At 35.8% G+C, this 15278-nt stretch overlaps 2 protein-coding genes across 2 annotated transcripts; both read right to left on the bottom strand.

Moving 5' to 3' along the window:
- Window positions 1–3112: 3112 nt before the first annotated feature.
- On the bottom strand, window positions 3113–6752 carry LOC139740001 (uncharacterized). Its single transcript, XM_071650597.1, has 4 exons — window positions 6609–6752; window positions 4715–4778; window positions 4066–4224; window positions 3113–3348 (listed from the first exon to the last, which is right to left on the bottom strand). The coding sequence occupies exons 1-4, from the start codon at window positions 6750–6752 to the stop codon at window positions 3113–3115; spliced, it is 603 nt and encodes a 200-aa protein (XP_071506698.1).
- A 2721-nt stretch (window positions 6753–9473) lies between these two features.
- On the bottom strand, window positions 9474–13000 carry LOC139740000 (apolipoprotein D-like). Its single transcript, XM_071650596.1, has 4 exons — window positions 12830–13000; window positions 11461–11524; window positions 10279–10443; window positions 9474–9709 (listed from the first exon to the last, which is right to left on the bottom strand). The coding sequence occupies exons 1-4, from the start codon at window positions 12998–13000 to the stop codon at window positions 9474–9476; spliced, it is 636 nt and encodes a 211-aa protein (XP_071506697.1).
- Between the last annotated feature and the right edge of the window lie 2278 nt (window positions 13001–15278).

Raw genomic sequence — 15278 nt, 5'->3', positions numbered from 1 at the left:
GTGATAAGCATATTTAAGGAAACTTTGAATATGGTCAGACTATTGTTTGATCACTTACACATGTTTGGGTCTGTGTAATATATTAGTGAAACATTGTGTGGCATACTTTCAGTTGGACCTGAACCCAACATCTCTAGGAGTCTGGTGAGGAGCAGTTGGAGTTGGAGCTCAGTGGGGACGACCACAGACTTAGTCTCGAGGTCTGTGGTTTTTGAGTCCTTTGGCAGGAGCAGTTGTGCCCGTAGTAGACGAGACAATTTATGCTCATTGTCTGGTCTTTCAGAGGGGACTTAAAGCCATCTATCCTGTGGCTGCGTGCTTATAAGCATTCAAGATCATGATAAAAATCAAACTAGTCAAGATTGTGATATTGTTTCCGAACTGTTCATAATCTGTGTGTTGCATGTGAGATTTTCATTTTGTAAGACTTAAGTATGTCATACAGTGTTGCGAGGCTTTGCATATATCATTCCCTCATGAAGCCCTGAAATAAGAGTGAGCCATATGTCTTGGCACACAAAGTCACTTATATTTTTTTTTGTCCTTTTCTTTGTACAAATTATAGCATTAACAACAAAAACATTAACAACAAAAACTGTTGCACTCATGTTGCAACACTCAGTCTGTATTATGTGTTGGCATTGTACAGCTCATGTACAGTTGTATAACATATTTATTTGTACATTATTAGCAGAGACTTACGATAATTGTGTGAATCCATAATTCCTGGAGAGTATATCTGAGTGGCATCAAGAAAATTGCATACTGAACCAAGTAGATGTCTTTAAGAGCTTGATTGACACATAATTTAATTCCTACTTGGGGGCGGGGTGGGCTAGGGATCAAGATATGGTTTGCAACTAAAACACTAGATGCTAAGTGTGATGGAATTGGAACAGTTCCTGTTGTGTCAAGCATTGGATTCTCTCTGAGAATCCTTTTGAAGGAGTTACTACAAGGAAGGTTGTGTGCATTCTTGGCCATGTATTTTGACAAGGATGCCTGTAATTGTCCATTTTTACAGAGTTTAATATATCTTACAGTGGACTCCCATTATAACAAAGTCCTTGAGACCAGCAGTTTTCTTTCATTGTATCGAAGTTTTGTTATAACCAAACAAATAGATGATAAAGATACATATGGTGGATAACGTTGTGGCCTAAATTCTTACAATACTTTATTGTAACCGGGATTTGTTATAACCGTGTTCGTTATAACAGGAGTGCACTGTATTTGTTTTACAACATTCATTCCATGCATACACACAAGATCACCATAATCAAGCCATTATGGGCAATCTCTCAACACATATACACATAAATATGCTTAAATTTGACAACTTTATTGAGCTAGACAGTAAAAGATGTCCATGATTGTGTCTGTGATGAAATTATCTGCTTCAACAGAGTGCAAAGTCTTATGGGGCATGACTTCAGAGATTGACATCATACATGCCAAGATATTTGTGTGGCAAGGTATGTGGCAAGATATATTGAGTCATACATGCTATGAATAGCTACTGATTTTCTTCTTTAAAACTTGAGAATTACTGCATGATCATTGTATGGAGATATCAGGCATTTGATGCTGTGGTATTGTTTTATTCACAGGGATCTAGCACATTTAATTTGGTGGGCTTCTCCTTGAATGGTGAAGATGTTGCTTCATATGTGATAGTGAACATTTCAAAAAACTGTTCTTTGAAAGAGTTTTCTTTTCAAGTCAAGTTTGCTATTTGTTTGGGTCATCAGCAAATTATTGTAATAGCTTGAAACTAGTAGTGTGCGAGAACAGATTGTGTAAACTTGTCATGTTTAAGAGTTTGTACAAAGATATATATCAAGAAATAAATGGTAGAATCAGGAAATATCACATGCGTTCTTGTCATTACCCCCAGTCATTACCTTGTCTGTCGTATTTGAAAATTGCTGTTTGCAAAGTGTTGTGCATTGCAGATTTACCATATACATGTACAAGTACCGTGAAAGGTATGCCATGCTGTAAATATGAGGCGTTCAACCTTGCATTCAAAGTGTGCTATGTCATGCTGTACATTGTGCTGCGAATTGTTTTGGAGTGGTGTCTGTACATTTTGTCTGTATGGCTGCCTGTGTCTCTCTACCCACTTTTCCTGGTGTCTATGCCAAGTTTTGTCATGATCGAACCTTGAAAGTGCATTTTCCTTTTGTAACTTACAAATTTTACCATTGTCATTGAACATGGTGATGGAATTCTTACAACTTATGGTATAAAGAGAAGTCTTGCAGAACAGTATTCACTGATTTGTTTTTTATTGGTACAGCAAGATATGATATCTTACAGGCATCAAAATGTTAATGTGTATATGAGTATAAATCCCTATAGATGAGTGAATTGTTGCTTGAATCTCAAATACTTAACCCATCATTAAAATCAAAGTCATCACCAAAACAATATTACTGATAGGTCTACATACGTTAGAACCCAATCAGGTGTGACAGTTATTTCTCATTGTGCATCATTCGGAAGGAATTGGATTTTTACTTAGTACATGTACTCCTATTGACATGTCCTTACTCTGAATCTTATCTGGAAATTGTTGTACACGTATTTACTGGCCTCTCTACATCTGGAATTATTTTCTTGTGAGAATAGAAATTAGGGCTCATTTCCAATCTTTATCATTTAACTCCTGTCTTGATTTGCAAGTGAAATGTGATTTTATTCAAGTAATGCTGCCTTGTATAATAATAATTTTTTAAAAATTGTCTCCTTACACTAAGTACCCACTGATTCTGATTTGGAGTGCAGTACATGCAAATGTTATAATTAGAATAAAATCCAAAGATTGTACATCTCAATTTATTTGTATATAAGTGTATTACAGATTTAACCATAATACCTTATCATCACTCAATTCAATGACTGCCCCCAGTGAATCCGGTATCATAAAAAAGAAAAGCAGATTAAATGAATACCAGCGTGTGTACTGGTAGTGCAATTTTGTCAATGAAAGCACCGATATGATAGGGCCTATTAGGCATGCAAGCACAGTCAATATCCTATAGGTGCATCGTTCGTACAAGATCTTCCCATGCTTATATGCTAAGGACATCGTATAAGGTCATCCCATCTACAACTCCGGCGGGTCAGGGTAGATGCAGTCTGATCCTTGGTACGTGATCATAGGCTTGTTCCAGAACCGTGTGAAGCCCATATCCTTCACGAGATCCAGGACCTGGTCCTGGTACTTCTGGCGGAAGTCTGCGGGGTCCCGGGCGAGGATGAAGAGCTGCAGCATACTGGGCTCAGTGACCACACTGTATTGGTACTGGTCATTCTCCACAGGACCCAGGGCCACTACCCAGTCTGGTTGCATGTAGGACAGAAATAGGGATGCAATGTTTACAAAGCATATTTGGTGATTGTGTATATGTCAAGACTTATTCTGCACTATACATCCACATTTATAATCATGAATATAATGCATCATTCTCATAATGTGATTGTTGACAATTTTATACAAAGTCAGACTTACTTGATAAGATTTGTCTGTTCTTCATTTTGTTTTTGTTTTTTTTTTTGATTGGAGACTTTCTATTTGGGGAAATTTAAGCTCTGCACCATTTCCTTATTCGAATATCACATTCATGTTTCGTCTGTATCTCGTAGCATATAATTTATAGTTGAATATATGTGAAGATTGGAAATCTTAGCAGATACAAGTGTACAATGTGTAAACCTTTAAACGCCATACAAGATGCCCGGATAAATATAGGCCTACTAGCACGGAGGAAATTTTGCAGTAGCAAACGTTACAAACTGTAGGCTAGGCCTACCTACCTTATTCGTCCTTTCAGAGGGAAAAAAAAAATCGAGTAGCAAGTAATTTGAATATGAACTATTCGGAGAAAATAGGCCTACATGTAAGGGGCTACTATGAATAACTTTACTTTTCTTGAAACATGTACTTAAAGTAAAACTATAAAAAGCATCGGGTTTGTTTGTTTGTTTTTTTACGTCTAAAATGTTTTGACTTGACTTAAGTGCTAAATGTGTGATTATAGATATTTTTGATTCACTTACAATCGCCGAGGGGAATGTTGGGGAACTTCAGCTTGAGTTTGCCCGGTTCCGCCGGGTCGGGGACGTAGGCATAGCCAGAGATTTCACTTGGTGAGCCGGTGGGCGAGCCGAGGCGGCCGGAGTTGAAAACAGTGACTGTATTGTTGTCTCCCTTGCCATCTGAATGAAAAAAAGAAGAAAGAAAGAAAGAAAGAAGAAAAATCCTTCAGTGTCAAGGACATATTTACTGCATAACTTGTGAATCTATTTTGAAATGCATGTAGTGGTTATGAGAATTACAGTTACAAAAGACGTTATACAGTCACGGAAACATTGAACTAAAACAAAGATCCTACTGTAGTGTCTTTGACACTAATATAATAAGTGCAGGACTAGAGCTTTGAACATAGGATGACTGCGTATATGCTTGCCAAACGCTCAAACTATAACTTTCCTTTTAATGTCCATAATTCGCGCCTTGTAATCATCATGTATTGACACTCGAGGTGGTTTGAAGATGAACTGCCTTCCTATGGTTAACTACTCCTTAACGTGTATATAGACGTTTTTCAAATACATTACAACTTTTTAAACCCTTAACAGCATTTGGAGAAGAGTATGCTTTGTAACTGTCTATGAATCTGACTAAAGTCAAGATAAGTTTACTTACAAGTTGCTGTGGTGCAGTATGAGTTTCTTTCAAATGTTGACTTGACGATCAGGTCTGAATACATCTGCACAGAGACGCAGTAAAAAGTAGAAATTGTTGTTGAACAATACTGGAATTGCCACGTAAGCTGATATGTATTCAAGCATGAATCATGTTGTAATCTGTAATATAGGCTTACATCTGTTATTTCTCCATTTATTTATTATAATAGGATCGTAAATCATTGTTTCTCGATTGCAGATCGTGATAGGATTAGTGATCATTCCAAGGGCGGACAAAGTAAAGTGAGACGTTGCGCCATCATTAATGAGGAGTTTGATTGCAAAACGAGTTAAATAAATCCATTCTTGGCAATTTGAGGCGCTTGCGAGAGGTTCTAAAGACAGAAAATGATTAGAAAATAAGGGATAGTTTTAATCATAATCAAGAATATTGGCAAATATCTTCAGGAATATTCTTTGTTATGCAACAAGTGATAGACCGTTAATAATTGGAAAGGTTTGATATTGCCCATCTGATGATGGACTCACTTTAAAATGTTTGACATTTGTGCTTAACCCATTTTGCTAGCAAACTCATATTATATGTCTAATATGTATGTGGGGGCGCTGTGGCACAGTGGATACGACTCCCGATTCCCGATCGGCACGGCCCGAGTTCAAGTCCCGCCCAGCGCTTACGTCCTTGGACAAGATGTTTTTCCCACCATGTCCCTCTTGACCCAGGTGTATAAATGGGTACGAGTACCCGGCAATGCTAGGATAATAATAATGGCAGGGCCCTCTGGTAGAGCAGTGGCAACACTGAAGAGGCTACCCTGGGTAAATAAGACCTTATACTATACTTACTAATGATTTTCTGGGGGCATAGAGATAAGATCATCATGTTAAGATTCAGGGAAATGGATCTAATTTCTAGTCGTCTCCTGTTGTCTTATTTTCCAGCGTGTTTGTATTGTTTTCCTTTGAGTGTATGGGACATGTCATGAAGTCATGTGATCAGCTTTTTTCCACTATACAACTGACCCTACTGCTCAGTGTATAAATTGGCAATGACCTGATCATCGAACGTCGATTCCTTGACCATCAAATAGTTATAGTGCAAACAAGGATACCGCAGTGTTTACAGATCTGTGGTACTTCGTTGAAAATTCTCAGACATGGGAGACCTTTTCGAGGCCACCCTAATTATTTCTTCCTGTAGACCCAACTACACGTATTTCATTCCGTTTAACACTGGAAATATTAAGATAGGTGTAGACCAAGGCGTGTTCATAGTAGTAGGCCTCTATAATCTGTAAGGTGTAGGCTTATAAATAGGGTAAACAAGAGAAGTATTATCTTACCGATTCTAGTTTATTCATTCTTTAATAAGCCCATGAAAGAAGTTGATGAAAATAAGTTTAACATTTCACGACCTGTCGCATCTAGTTCAAAACAAATCATTGCTTTTTGGTCTTTCTTTCGCACTAAATGAATATATTGATTTTAGTAAGATTTAACAATTTCTACCACCTTTTTCCTTATTTTCATAAATAACCTATGTTTATACAAAAATCTTACTAAAATCAACGTCATTTTCATCTACTCATATTCTTTTTCTTCATCTTCTCTTTTCGCCCTCCTTATAAACTTCACCATCCTCTACTTCACTTCCCCTCCTTCAACCTCTACTCATATTCTTTTTCTTCATCTTCTCTTTTCGCCCTCCTTATAAACTTCACCAACCTCTACTTCTTATTACCTGAAATGATCATTATCATAATCACACATATTTTTCATCATAACAATTAAACTACCATTTACTCTCTATGACAAAACATCAATCAATATTACATACATTCATCAAAAATATACTAGAAATATACTAAAAATATATTAGAAAGCACACGCACCTCATACCAGCGGCCATAGTAGTTGTCGAGTTTCAGTTCTGTAACGGTGTGGATGTCCTTTTTACCGCGGAAGTGTCGGAGAGCCGCGGGCGTCGCTCCAGAAAGAAGAGACAGCAAACAAACGAGAAAAAAGGGAACCGCCATTTCCGTGTGCCCTCAGAGAGCTTACAATGAGAGTGTGATAGGCGAAGTTCAGCAACAATATATTATTCGCACTCTGGTGGTAGGGTGTCGAGGTATCAAGGTTGTCCGCTACACAATGCTGTGACGTAGGTTATAGAAATAGGTCTATCAAATCGGTAGGGATTTCATCTGCGTACGTCCCTGACCAAGAGATGGGCTAATCAATATGACCGGTCAGGAGGACCATAGTTCAATATTACGTAATATTTGTTGAATTTGATTCACACGTTCTCTATCCATGTCTCCTAATTGTGTCAAAGGTCCTTTCATATCCAGCAGAGTCCTAAAGTCGTTAAACGAATGCATGGTACACGTTACGTCCTGTTCTATCAAAGTAAGGTTTATTATGATTGTAAATTGTTCAGTTATTGCTTTGGTGCAATTTTCAATTTCAGTGTTTTAATAAAGGTTACTGCATTCTTTTCGTCTTTTTATTCTTTGGCTTAAAGTGCTATAAAATGCTTATGATTATAGCATACCATGCTCAACTTTCACTCTGTATAGAGTTAGATCCCTACTGGTTTTGCCTCAAACTCAGTCAAACATCGCTTTCTGCATGTAGGCCGATTACTTAGAGTGGTGAGAATAGAATTGTTTTGTTTCTTACAAGCAGGATATGCGCGCAGCTGGAGTATATGACTCGAAGTTAAGAACAGCTTTTGTGGTTTCTTTACATTAAGAAATGGATGCCTTGCAAAGATCTATATTTCATCCTCTTTGACTTTAATGCTTGAACAATCAATAACATAGAGTCATGTAGGCCTACACCGTCTTCAATTCTTATGATGACGTATATTATATCATGCATGTGTATAATGGATATATTTCAAAATGTTATCGTTATATATTCATACATATTATATATATCATATTAAATGTATAAGTACTTGTATATATGTATATCATAATCCTTTATATAATGTATACACTCAGAAAAAAAAAGAAAGTAAACACTTTTTCCTCCGCATTCATATTTTTCACAGAAAATTTCGATGAAAAATCAATATATTACTTATCATATTAAAGGTAATTTAATTGGCTATCGACGTAATAGGTCAATATCAAGACATATTTCACGCATGAGTGAACACATTCATTTTTGTCCTCCAAGGGCCATAAATAAAAATTGCAAAAATTGGCATGTTTTCTTTTATTTGCAAATGCCCTTCAAGATAACAATGATAACAAATGACCAGTTTAACACAATAAGAGACATTCTTAAATAGCAAAAGTAGGTTTTCTTACTCTTTTTTCTTTATAACCTGAAACAAAATCAAAGTGGGAAACTAATGGGGGGAAATAAGAATTTTCTGTCAATTCAAACTTCAAATGACATAGGAAGTAAGGGCACAATGATGATAAGATGAATATAATATTTTTATTTCATTCTTTGATGTAGTAATTTAAGAGTTCATGAGACAAATTAAAAAACCAAATATCATTTATAATTTTCCTAATTTTAGCAATCAATTCAAATTCCAACCATTTTTGTTAATATTGATTCCTCTTTCATTTCATTTGAATTTGGATTTGACGGAAGATTCTTCATTTTCCTCCATTATTTTTAGCCTTTATTGATCTTTTGGGCTTCAAAGATACTGTAAAGATCAAAGGTTTGTTTTTTACAACCGATTTTATGTTTTTTATTGTGTTAAATTTGTCGTTTGTTCTTAAGGTTACATGGAAGAGCACTTACGCATGAATGACAACTTGTTCATTTTTGCAATAATCATATTTTTAGTTTTGTGCCTCTGGAGAGAAAAACGAAGGTGTTTACTAAAGTGTTTACTCATGCATGAAGTTTCCCTTTTTATTGACCTACATGGGTGATAGCCAATTAAATTATCTTTCATATGGTATATAGTACACTAGCTTCTAGCCAAATATTCTATGAGAAATGTGAACTTGAAAAAGTGTTTACTTTCTTATTTTTGCTGAATGTATATATATATATATATATATATATATATATATGCTTACTTGTTTACGTTTATTTCTTATGTGTGTATAATATACGTATCTTTAAGCCAATTGTTATTATCAGTTGCCGTTACAATGTCATCCGTATATACAGGATTAGGCACCTACATGACACTACTTTTTTATCGAAATACAGGTAGATTTTAAATATGAAGTTAAACATACTGTATACATCAAAGGGTTGAAAGAGACAAAAAATATATTGCAGGGTGACAACGAATGCCAGTTACAAACTACACCGGGTATTTATTTGCGTTTGAAATAATATACAAAGATAATGAGTCGTTTTCATGTATTTAATGACATGTAAATTTGATGAAAGTCATGTCAAGTATATATAGTCATTTGTATTGATTTGATATGTGCATTTAAACGTAGAGGTACATAATTCAAAAAAAAATCCCTTCATTTTCAATCACTACTATTCACACAAAGTACAAGACATACATATAATCTATAATCGCATGGGGATAATGATTTTTTATTACATGGTAGGACATTGGCGTGATTGCCAGTTTGCAATTTCAGAATCATTTCTTGAAATTCAGATTCTGTTTGATACAAATATAATAAATTGATATGCATGAGATGCTGATACTTAAATTTGATGACGTCCTTTATCTGTCGGGTTTTTTTTTTCTTCAAATATTTGCTTTATTGGTTTGCCCGGTTGTGCTGATCACATCGAAATGAATAATTATTTCAGTTTGGCGGTTTAGGTGCGTACTGACAGTCTTCAGATTGGAGTGTCTCGATGGGTCGGTTGTAGAACCTCGTGAAGCCCTGGTCCGCAAGGAAGGCCAAGACATCGTCCTGGTAATCTGTGCGGAACTTGTCCGGGTCTCGAGCTAGGACGAAGAGGGTCATCTTGAAGGAGTCCGTAACGACGGAATAGTCGTACTTCCCCTGAACGACGGGGCCAAGTCGAATCACCCAGTCTGCAAAATGCAATTGAACAGAGAGCGAGCATCACTGGAGACAACAAACTTAATGAAGAGTATGAAAATAGCATACATGTATTGATTGTGTTTCATTTTCGAAATTTCTATGACTTATTTTCATTAGCATCAGCTATCAGATTTTCATTAGACCCGTATTATATTTTCTGGTGTTTTTTGTTGTTATTGTTGTTGTCTTTCTCAAAGTGTGATAACAGATGAAAGATAAATTTATTAGACTTGATACATAACATGACTCGAATAACCCGGAAAGAGTCTATTTCGTAAGAATTATGTGTGAAGTATTTGCAGAGGGAGGGAGACAGCTAGAGAGAGGGAATGAATTAATGAAAAATTTGATGGTTTGTCGACGTTTTTATTGATGTAACAAATGAAAAATGTGATGGTTTGTTGACATTTTTTATTGATGTAACACATGCAGACAGAAGAAAACTGACCAGAAATAATATGATTCATTAGTGGAAAAATGAGCAAAGAAAATGGGATTCCGTTGGTTTTAATTAATGAATACATTAATTCATGATTGAATGAATAAAGCGTCGACTCACATTGACCCAATACACCCGGTACCGAATCGAACTTCACTTCGAGTTTGCCGGGTTGGCTTGGGTCGGGAACAGTTGCATAGCCCCGGATGTCGTTCAGGTCACCGTCGGGTGTCTTCTCCCTGTTCGCGTTGTACACGGAAATGTTTCCTGGCCCGTTAAGTCCATCTATAGAAATAGAGATGGTTAAGATCTGGTTATGTCTTAGATACTTATTTATGATGATCTAACTCATCGTTCATGAAAAAGTGACAATTCAAATCAATTCACCTCAATTCAATTCGATTTTACTGTCCATTTCTGGAAATTTGTTTTGTTTGCATGATGCATGCACATATACAGAACACAGGGCAGTTCTAACATATAGATACAGTACATAACCATTCAATGTACAATTTCAGAGGATTGTAACATTAATAACAATACATAACAATGATAATGATATCATCAATGGTATTAATAGTAATATCATAGAATTCCATTCATCATGAATAATGATGAAGTGATGTTGAGGACAAATACTAATGATATATAACACTACTTTATTGTATGAGTAATGGTAATGAAAGCTGTTATTGTATATCTTCCGAGGGTACAGGCCTCCATAGAGTCGGCATTGTTGTACTTTTTTTCTACCCCATTTGGTCCTGCCACTATCAACCCAGCATTGTCGGGAGGTCATTTTACACAATTCCCGTTTATAAACCCTTAACAATTTGTCGTCCATGTTTAACTTGTAATCACCGAATAAAATCTTTTCTCTGTTTTACAAAGTCGACACTGTCCAATTTATCTATTCATCTCAATAATATATGGGCTGATAAGATAACCAGCCCCTCCACATTCAATTCAAGTTTAGACAAAATGATAACAGCAAAGATAAATACATCACTCCTCAAGATTAGCCCGAAGAAGCATTAAAACAAAAATACAGCCATTCAGGCAATGAGCGAAATGATAATAACAATAATGATAATAATAATAATAATAATAATAATAATAATAATAATAATAATTGAAATAATAATATTAATAATATTAATGAAAACCCTCTTTTTCGTACTTTCGACTGAAAGAGTGACATCTTAACAGGCATTATTCCTTCACAAAAGAAAAGAAAAAAGTTCACGTATTTACCACAAAAAAAAATAAACAAAAAATAATGGGTGTTTCTGGAAAACTCACAGTCAGCTGTAACACACACCGCATTTCTCTCAAATGTAGAGGTGACGACAAAATCAGTGAACATCTGTAGGATGAAAAGAAAACAGTTCAGATAAGTATTTCAGCGTTTGATTATTCTAGACTCCAAAGTAGGTCATTATCTTTGCTGCTGAAAGCATAATGCAAATGCAATGCCGAGACTCCTACTTTGTTGTGGAATCAAGCTACGCAGTATGCTTTATGATTCCGACAGTCTACATAACTTTTATTTCGGTCATCAATGGAAATCTTGAAGCTACAATTATTACACAAAAGACACTTCAGAAGTTGGAAATTAGCACCTATGTGCATTTCACGATAATTCCCTACTATCATATGATAATTACATAAAGTACTAATCAGACAAATTAAGAGTAATAGAAGTTTCATTAAAATTAATGAAAAATAAAGCTATGGAATTTCAAATGTTCAAATGTTTTCCAAAAGAGTGATATTACTCACAACCATTACGCTAAAATTGGCATATATGACAATTTCCTTACTTAAGAGTCTATCATTGATTTGAACATACAAAAAAAAATCAATACTATAAACACTTCCTTTGTTAGATATGATATAAACAAAATAAGACGTAGTGTATCCTCGTCATTAAATCAATGTATAGTTTTCTAAAAGTCTACCGATAGCAATTATGACGCCAAGTTCAAGGGCTCATAACTGAGCACGCGAACTTTTTGAGATGGAAGCGAATGTCGAAAAAATGGCAAAGTCCAACATCGGAAAAGTTGTTCTCCGAAATGTACTTCGACAATGCAGCCGAAAATGAGACATATCTTCATTTAAGAGCTTATGGCAATCATTATGACGCCAAGTTAAAGGACTGATTTTAGTGAATGATTTCACTGGGCACGCGAACAGTTTGAGATGGACGCGAATGTCGAAAAACGGCAAAGTCCAACATTCGGCAATATTGTTCTCCGAATGTACTCCGACAATGCAACCGAAAAAAAAAAAATAATAAGACGTATCTTCCGCATCAAACTTATCGTATAGTTTCGTAAAAGACTATAGCAACAACGACGCCAAGTTAGAAATGTGAATATTGGTTGTAATTGCTGAATTTTCAACAAAAACATAATTAGATGATATTTGTGTATATACACTCAAAGTGGGAGAATTACGAGGTGATGACATCATCGCATCTTGCGGTGTGGATCGATATGTGGGTGCGACCAATACCACTTTCGGTTTTTGTTTTGTTTTAAAACACGTGAAACTTTAAGATTCTATTATTTTGTTTATCTGAAGTCCGTTTTGTATCAATCTCGATACAGTTATCTATTTGATAAAGTTAACTTGAACATGTTGTGGCACTGCCCTTCAAAGTTACCTGATACCATCGTCCCAGATATTGTTCGACGTCGAGTTCGGGCACGGTGTGGATGCCGGGCGCGGTGCGGATGTCGGTAACAGCAGAAAACAAGTCTCCGAGAAGTCCCAAGGGCTTTGCGGCTGTAAGGCCGAGAAGGGCCAGAAGCAAAACAGCACGTGCGACCGCCATCACCTCGTTCGAAGATTAATAATGTCTGCTGGAAGTTGGATACGTCAATACACTGCGGTATACTCGAATACAGCTCCACTGCGTCATAAGCCCAAACGCTCTTTAAAGGCGTGGCGGTGCGTTGGACTGACCAGCATTGTTTCATTGCTCGGTGACGAAACAGGGTCACAAGGATGTCACGTGACAATTGTAGAATGATAATCATTTTGTCGAAATCTCCGCCAGATTACAAACCCTGGCGCAGAAAGATAGTCTACCCAGTCCAGTAGGCCTAGATGTTGATCTAATGAATAAGCCCATATACAAACAAAGGACAACTTAACTTATACTCTAAAATAAGAAGTATATTGCACTCGTCATTTATTAACGGCACCTAGTGCAATTTGGTAATTCATAAGGACTCCATTTCGCATGATTGTTACGAAACTCTATGTGCGTGAATTTCGTTTTTGTCGATATGCGTGTTCCTGTCCAACATTCTAAAAGTACTCCACATCATGTATAATTTCCTGTTGATCAGTTCGGTTTCCTGCTGCCGAAACCACCGAACACCATGTACAGATTTAATACGAGGTCACTGAATGCTGTATGTTGATTGCTTTATTGTTATATTGACATCCGGATCAACCCCGTGTATGCTGTTTCTTTGATTTCCAGTGCCATGAAACTTGAAACAAAAAACAAACTGTTCACAAAGATTACTTTTGATAGAATTTTTTCGACTAATATTTGTCTTCTTTATCGTGCAAACACGCATAGAGTATGGAGTTTCCATGGAAGGATATTTGATGCAAGACAGGGATAATTAAAGCATAAAGCCCCTTTAGGAAACAACAAAAAAATGTCGGGAGACATGGTCCATAATATTTTCACTGTTATGTATAGCATTGTATCTGAGTACGCAAGTACTGTTTAGTGTCCCTAGAGCCTGTAATGAAATTGTGCATGTTTTGAAGTGTATGATGGTCACACATTATTTGTACACATTTATATGCGACCACCCAAATATGCACGGTCGAAATATATTCTTTCGGATTGAGTAAAATTGGTAAAAAGCCTGAAGGAATTCAATACATAATTATTTGTGCAAGAGCGAACTGACTGATATGCACCAATGTAGATATTTGCTTGTTATGCTGTATTTCTCTTCAGGCAAATTATCATACTTTGATGCGAGAAAATATTGAGCACTGCCGTCCTTTCTACATGGGACATATGGATTCCAGTCCCAGAATGTCTGTCTTTGAAATACTGTAAAAGCATGCAAATAGGAAATATTTTCATCGTAATAATAAATTATTATAATTTGAAAGAGATGTACATTGTACTTAATGTAGTGTATTAGCCATAGACAGTTTCGTTAGGATTATTAGAATGAGCAAAGTTAATGTTGACTAAATAAATACCTATTTCGGCTTGATCAATTTGGAAGACACCATCTTCATCACACACACACACACAAAAGGTGAATAGTGTAGTTCACTAAGCTTGTGCAAGAGCATATCGATAGTCACAATTATTTCACAATGATACCCTTTGTTCTGAAAAATGGAAAAAGAATATGAATATCTGTAAATATAGAAATAAAAAAGTGGTGTGATAAATTTATCAAACTTGCATATTGAGGTACTTCAAAAAATCTCAAATCTTTGCCACTAGTGTCATCTGTATATTTTCAATTTATTTTCATATTTCTCAATGAAAATACAACAAAGTAAAATGACAAATAATACGCAGCTATAGGATGTACAATGAATTAATGTAAACATATACGGTATATATATATATATATATATATATATATATATATATATATATATATATTGATAAGGTAGTCCACGTGTTGGCAAGATAAAAAGATAAGTAACAAAGCTGCAACAAAGTTCATGCTGTATTCACCAACGGTTTATTTCTTCACACAAACTTTCGAGCGTCTCGCAGCCCTTTCTCAAGTGTTGATACATCAACACTTAAGAAAGGGCATTGTGATTATGCAATTTTACAGGCATCAAGTATCATCACTTGAGAAAGGGCGGCGAGACGCTCGAAAATTTGTGTGAAGAAATAAACCGTTGGTGAATACAGCATGAACTTTGTTGCAGCTTTGTTACTTATATGTATATTACCATAATTATGTATTTACTCGTTTGCTACAATTGGTGCCTCATTGATATTGTACGTCTTGTGCATTAACCGAAACAAAGCAAAACAAGCAAAGTGTGTATCGATACTGAGATTTGTAGACTGCATAGAAATAATTCACAGATGTCTATCACAC

The sequence above is a fragment of the Diadema antillarum genome, unplaced genomic scaffold (genome assembly GCF_040938485.1).
Source record: "Diadema antillarum isolate AM-2024a unplaced genomic scaffold, OU_Dant_1.0 seq00000824_RagTag, whole genome shotgun sequence".
Classification (NCBI taxonomy): Eukaryota; Metazoa; Echinodermata; class Echinoidea; order Diadematoida; family Diadematidae; genus Diadema; species Diadema antillarum.
Note: the sequence above shows the minus strand (reverse complement) of the source record. Positions and strands in the feature narration are given on the sequence as shown.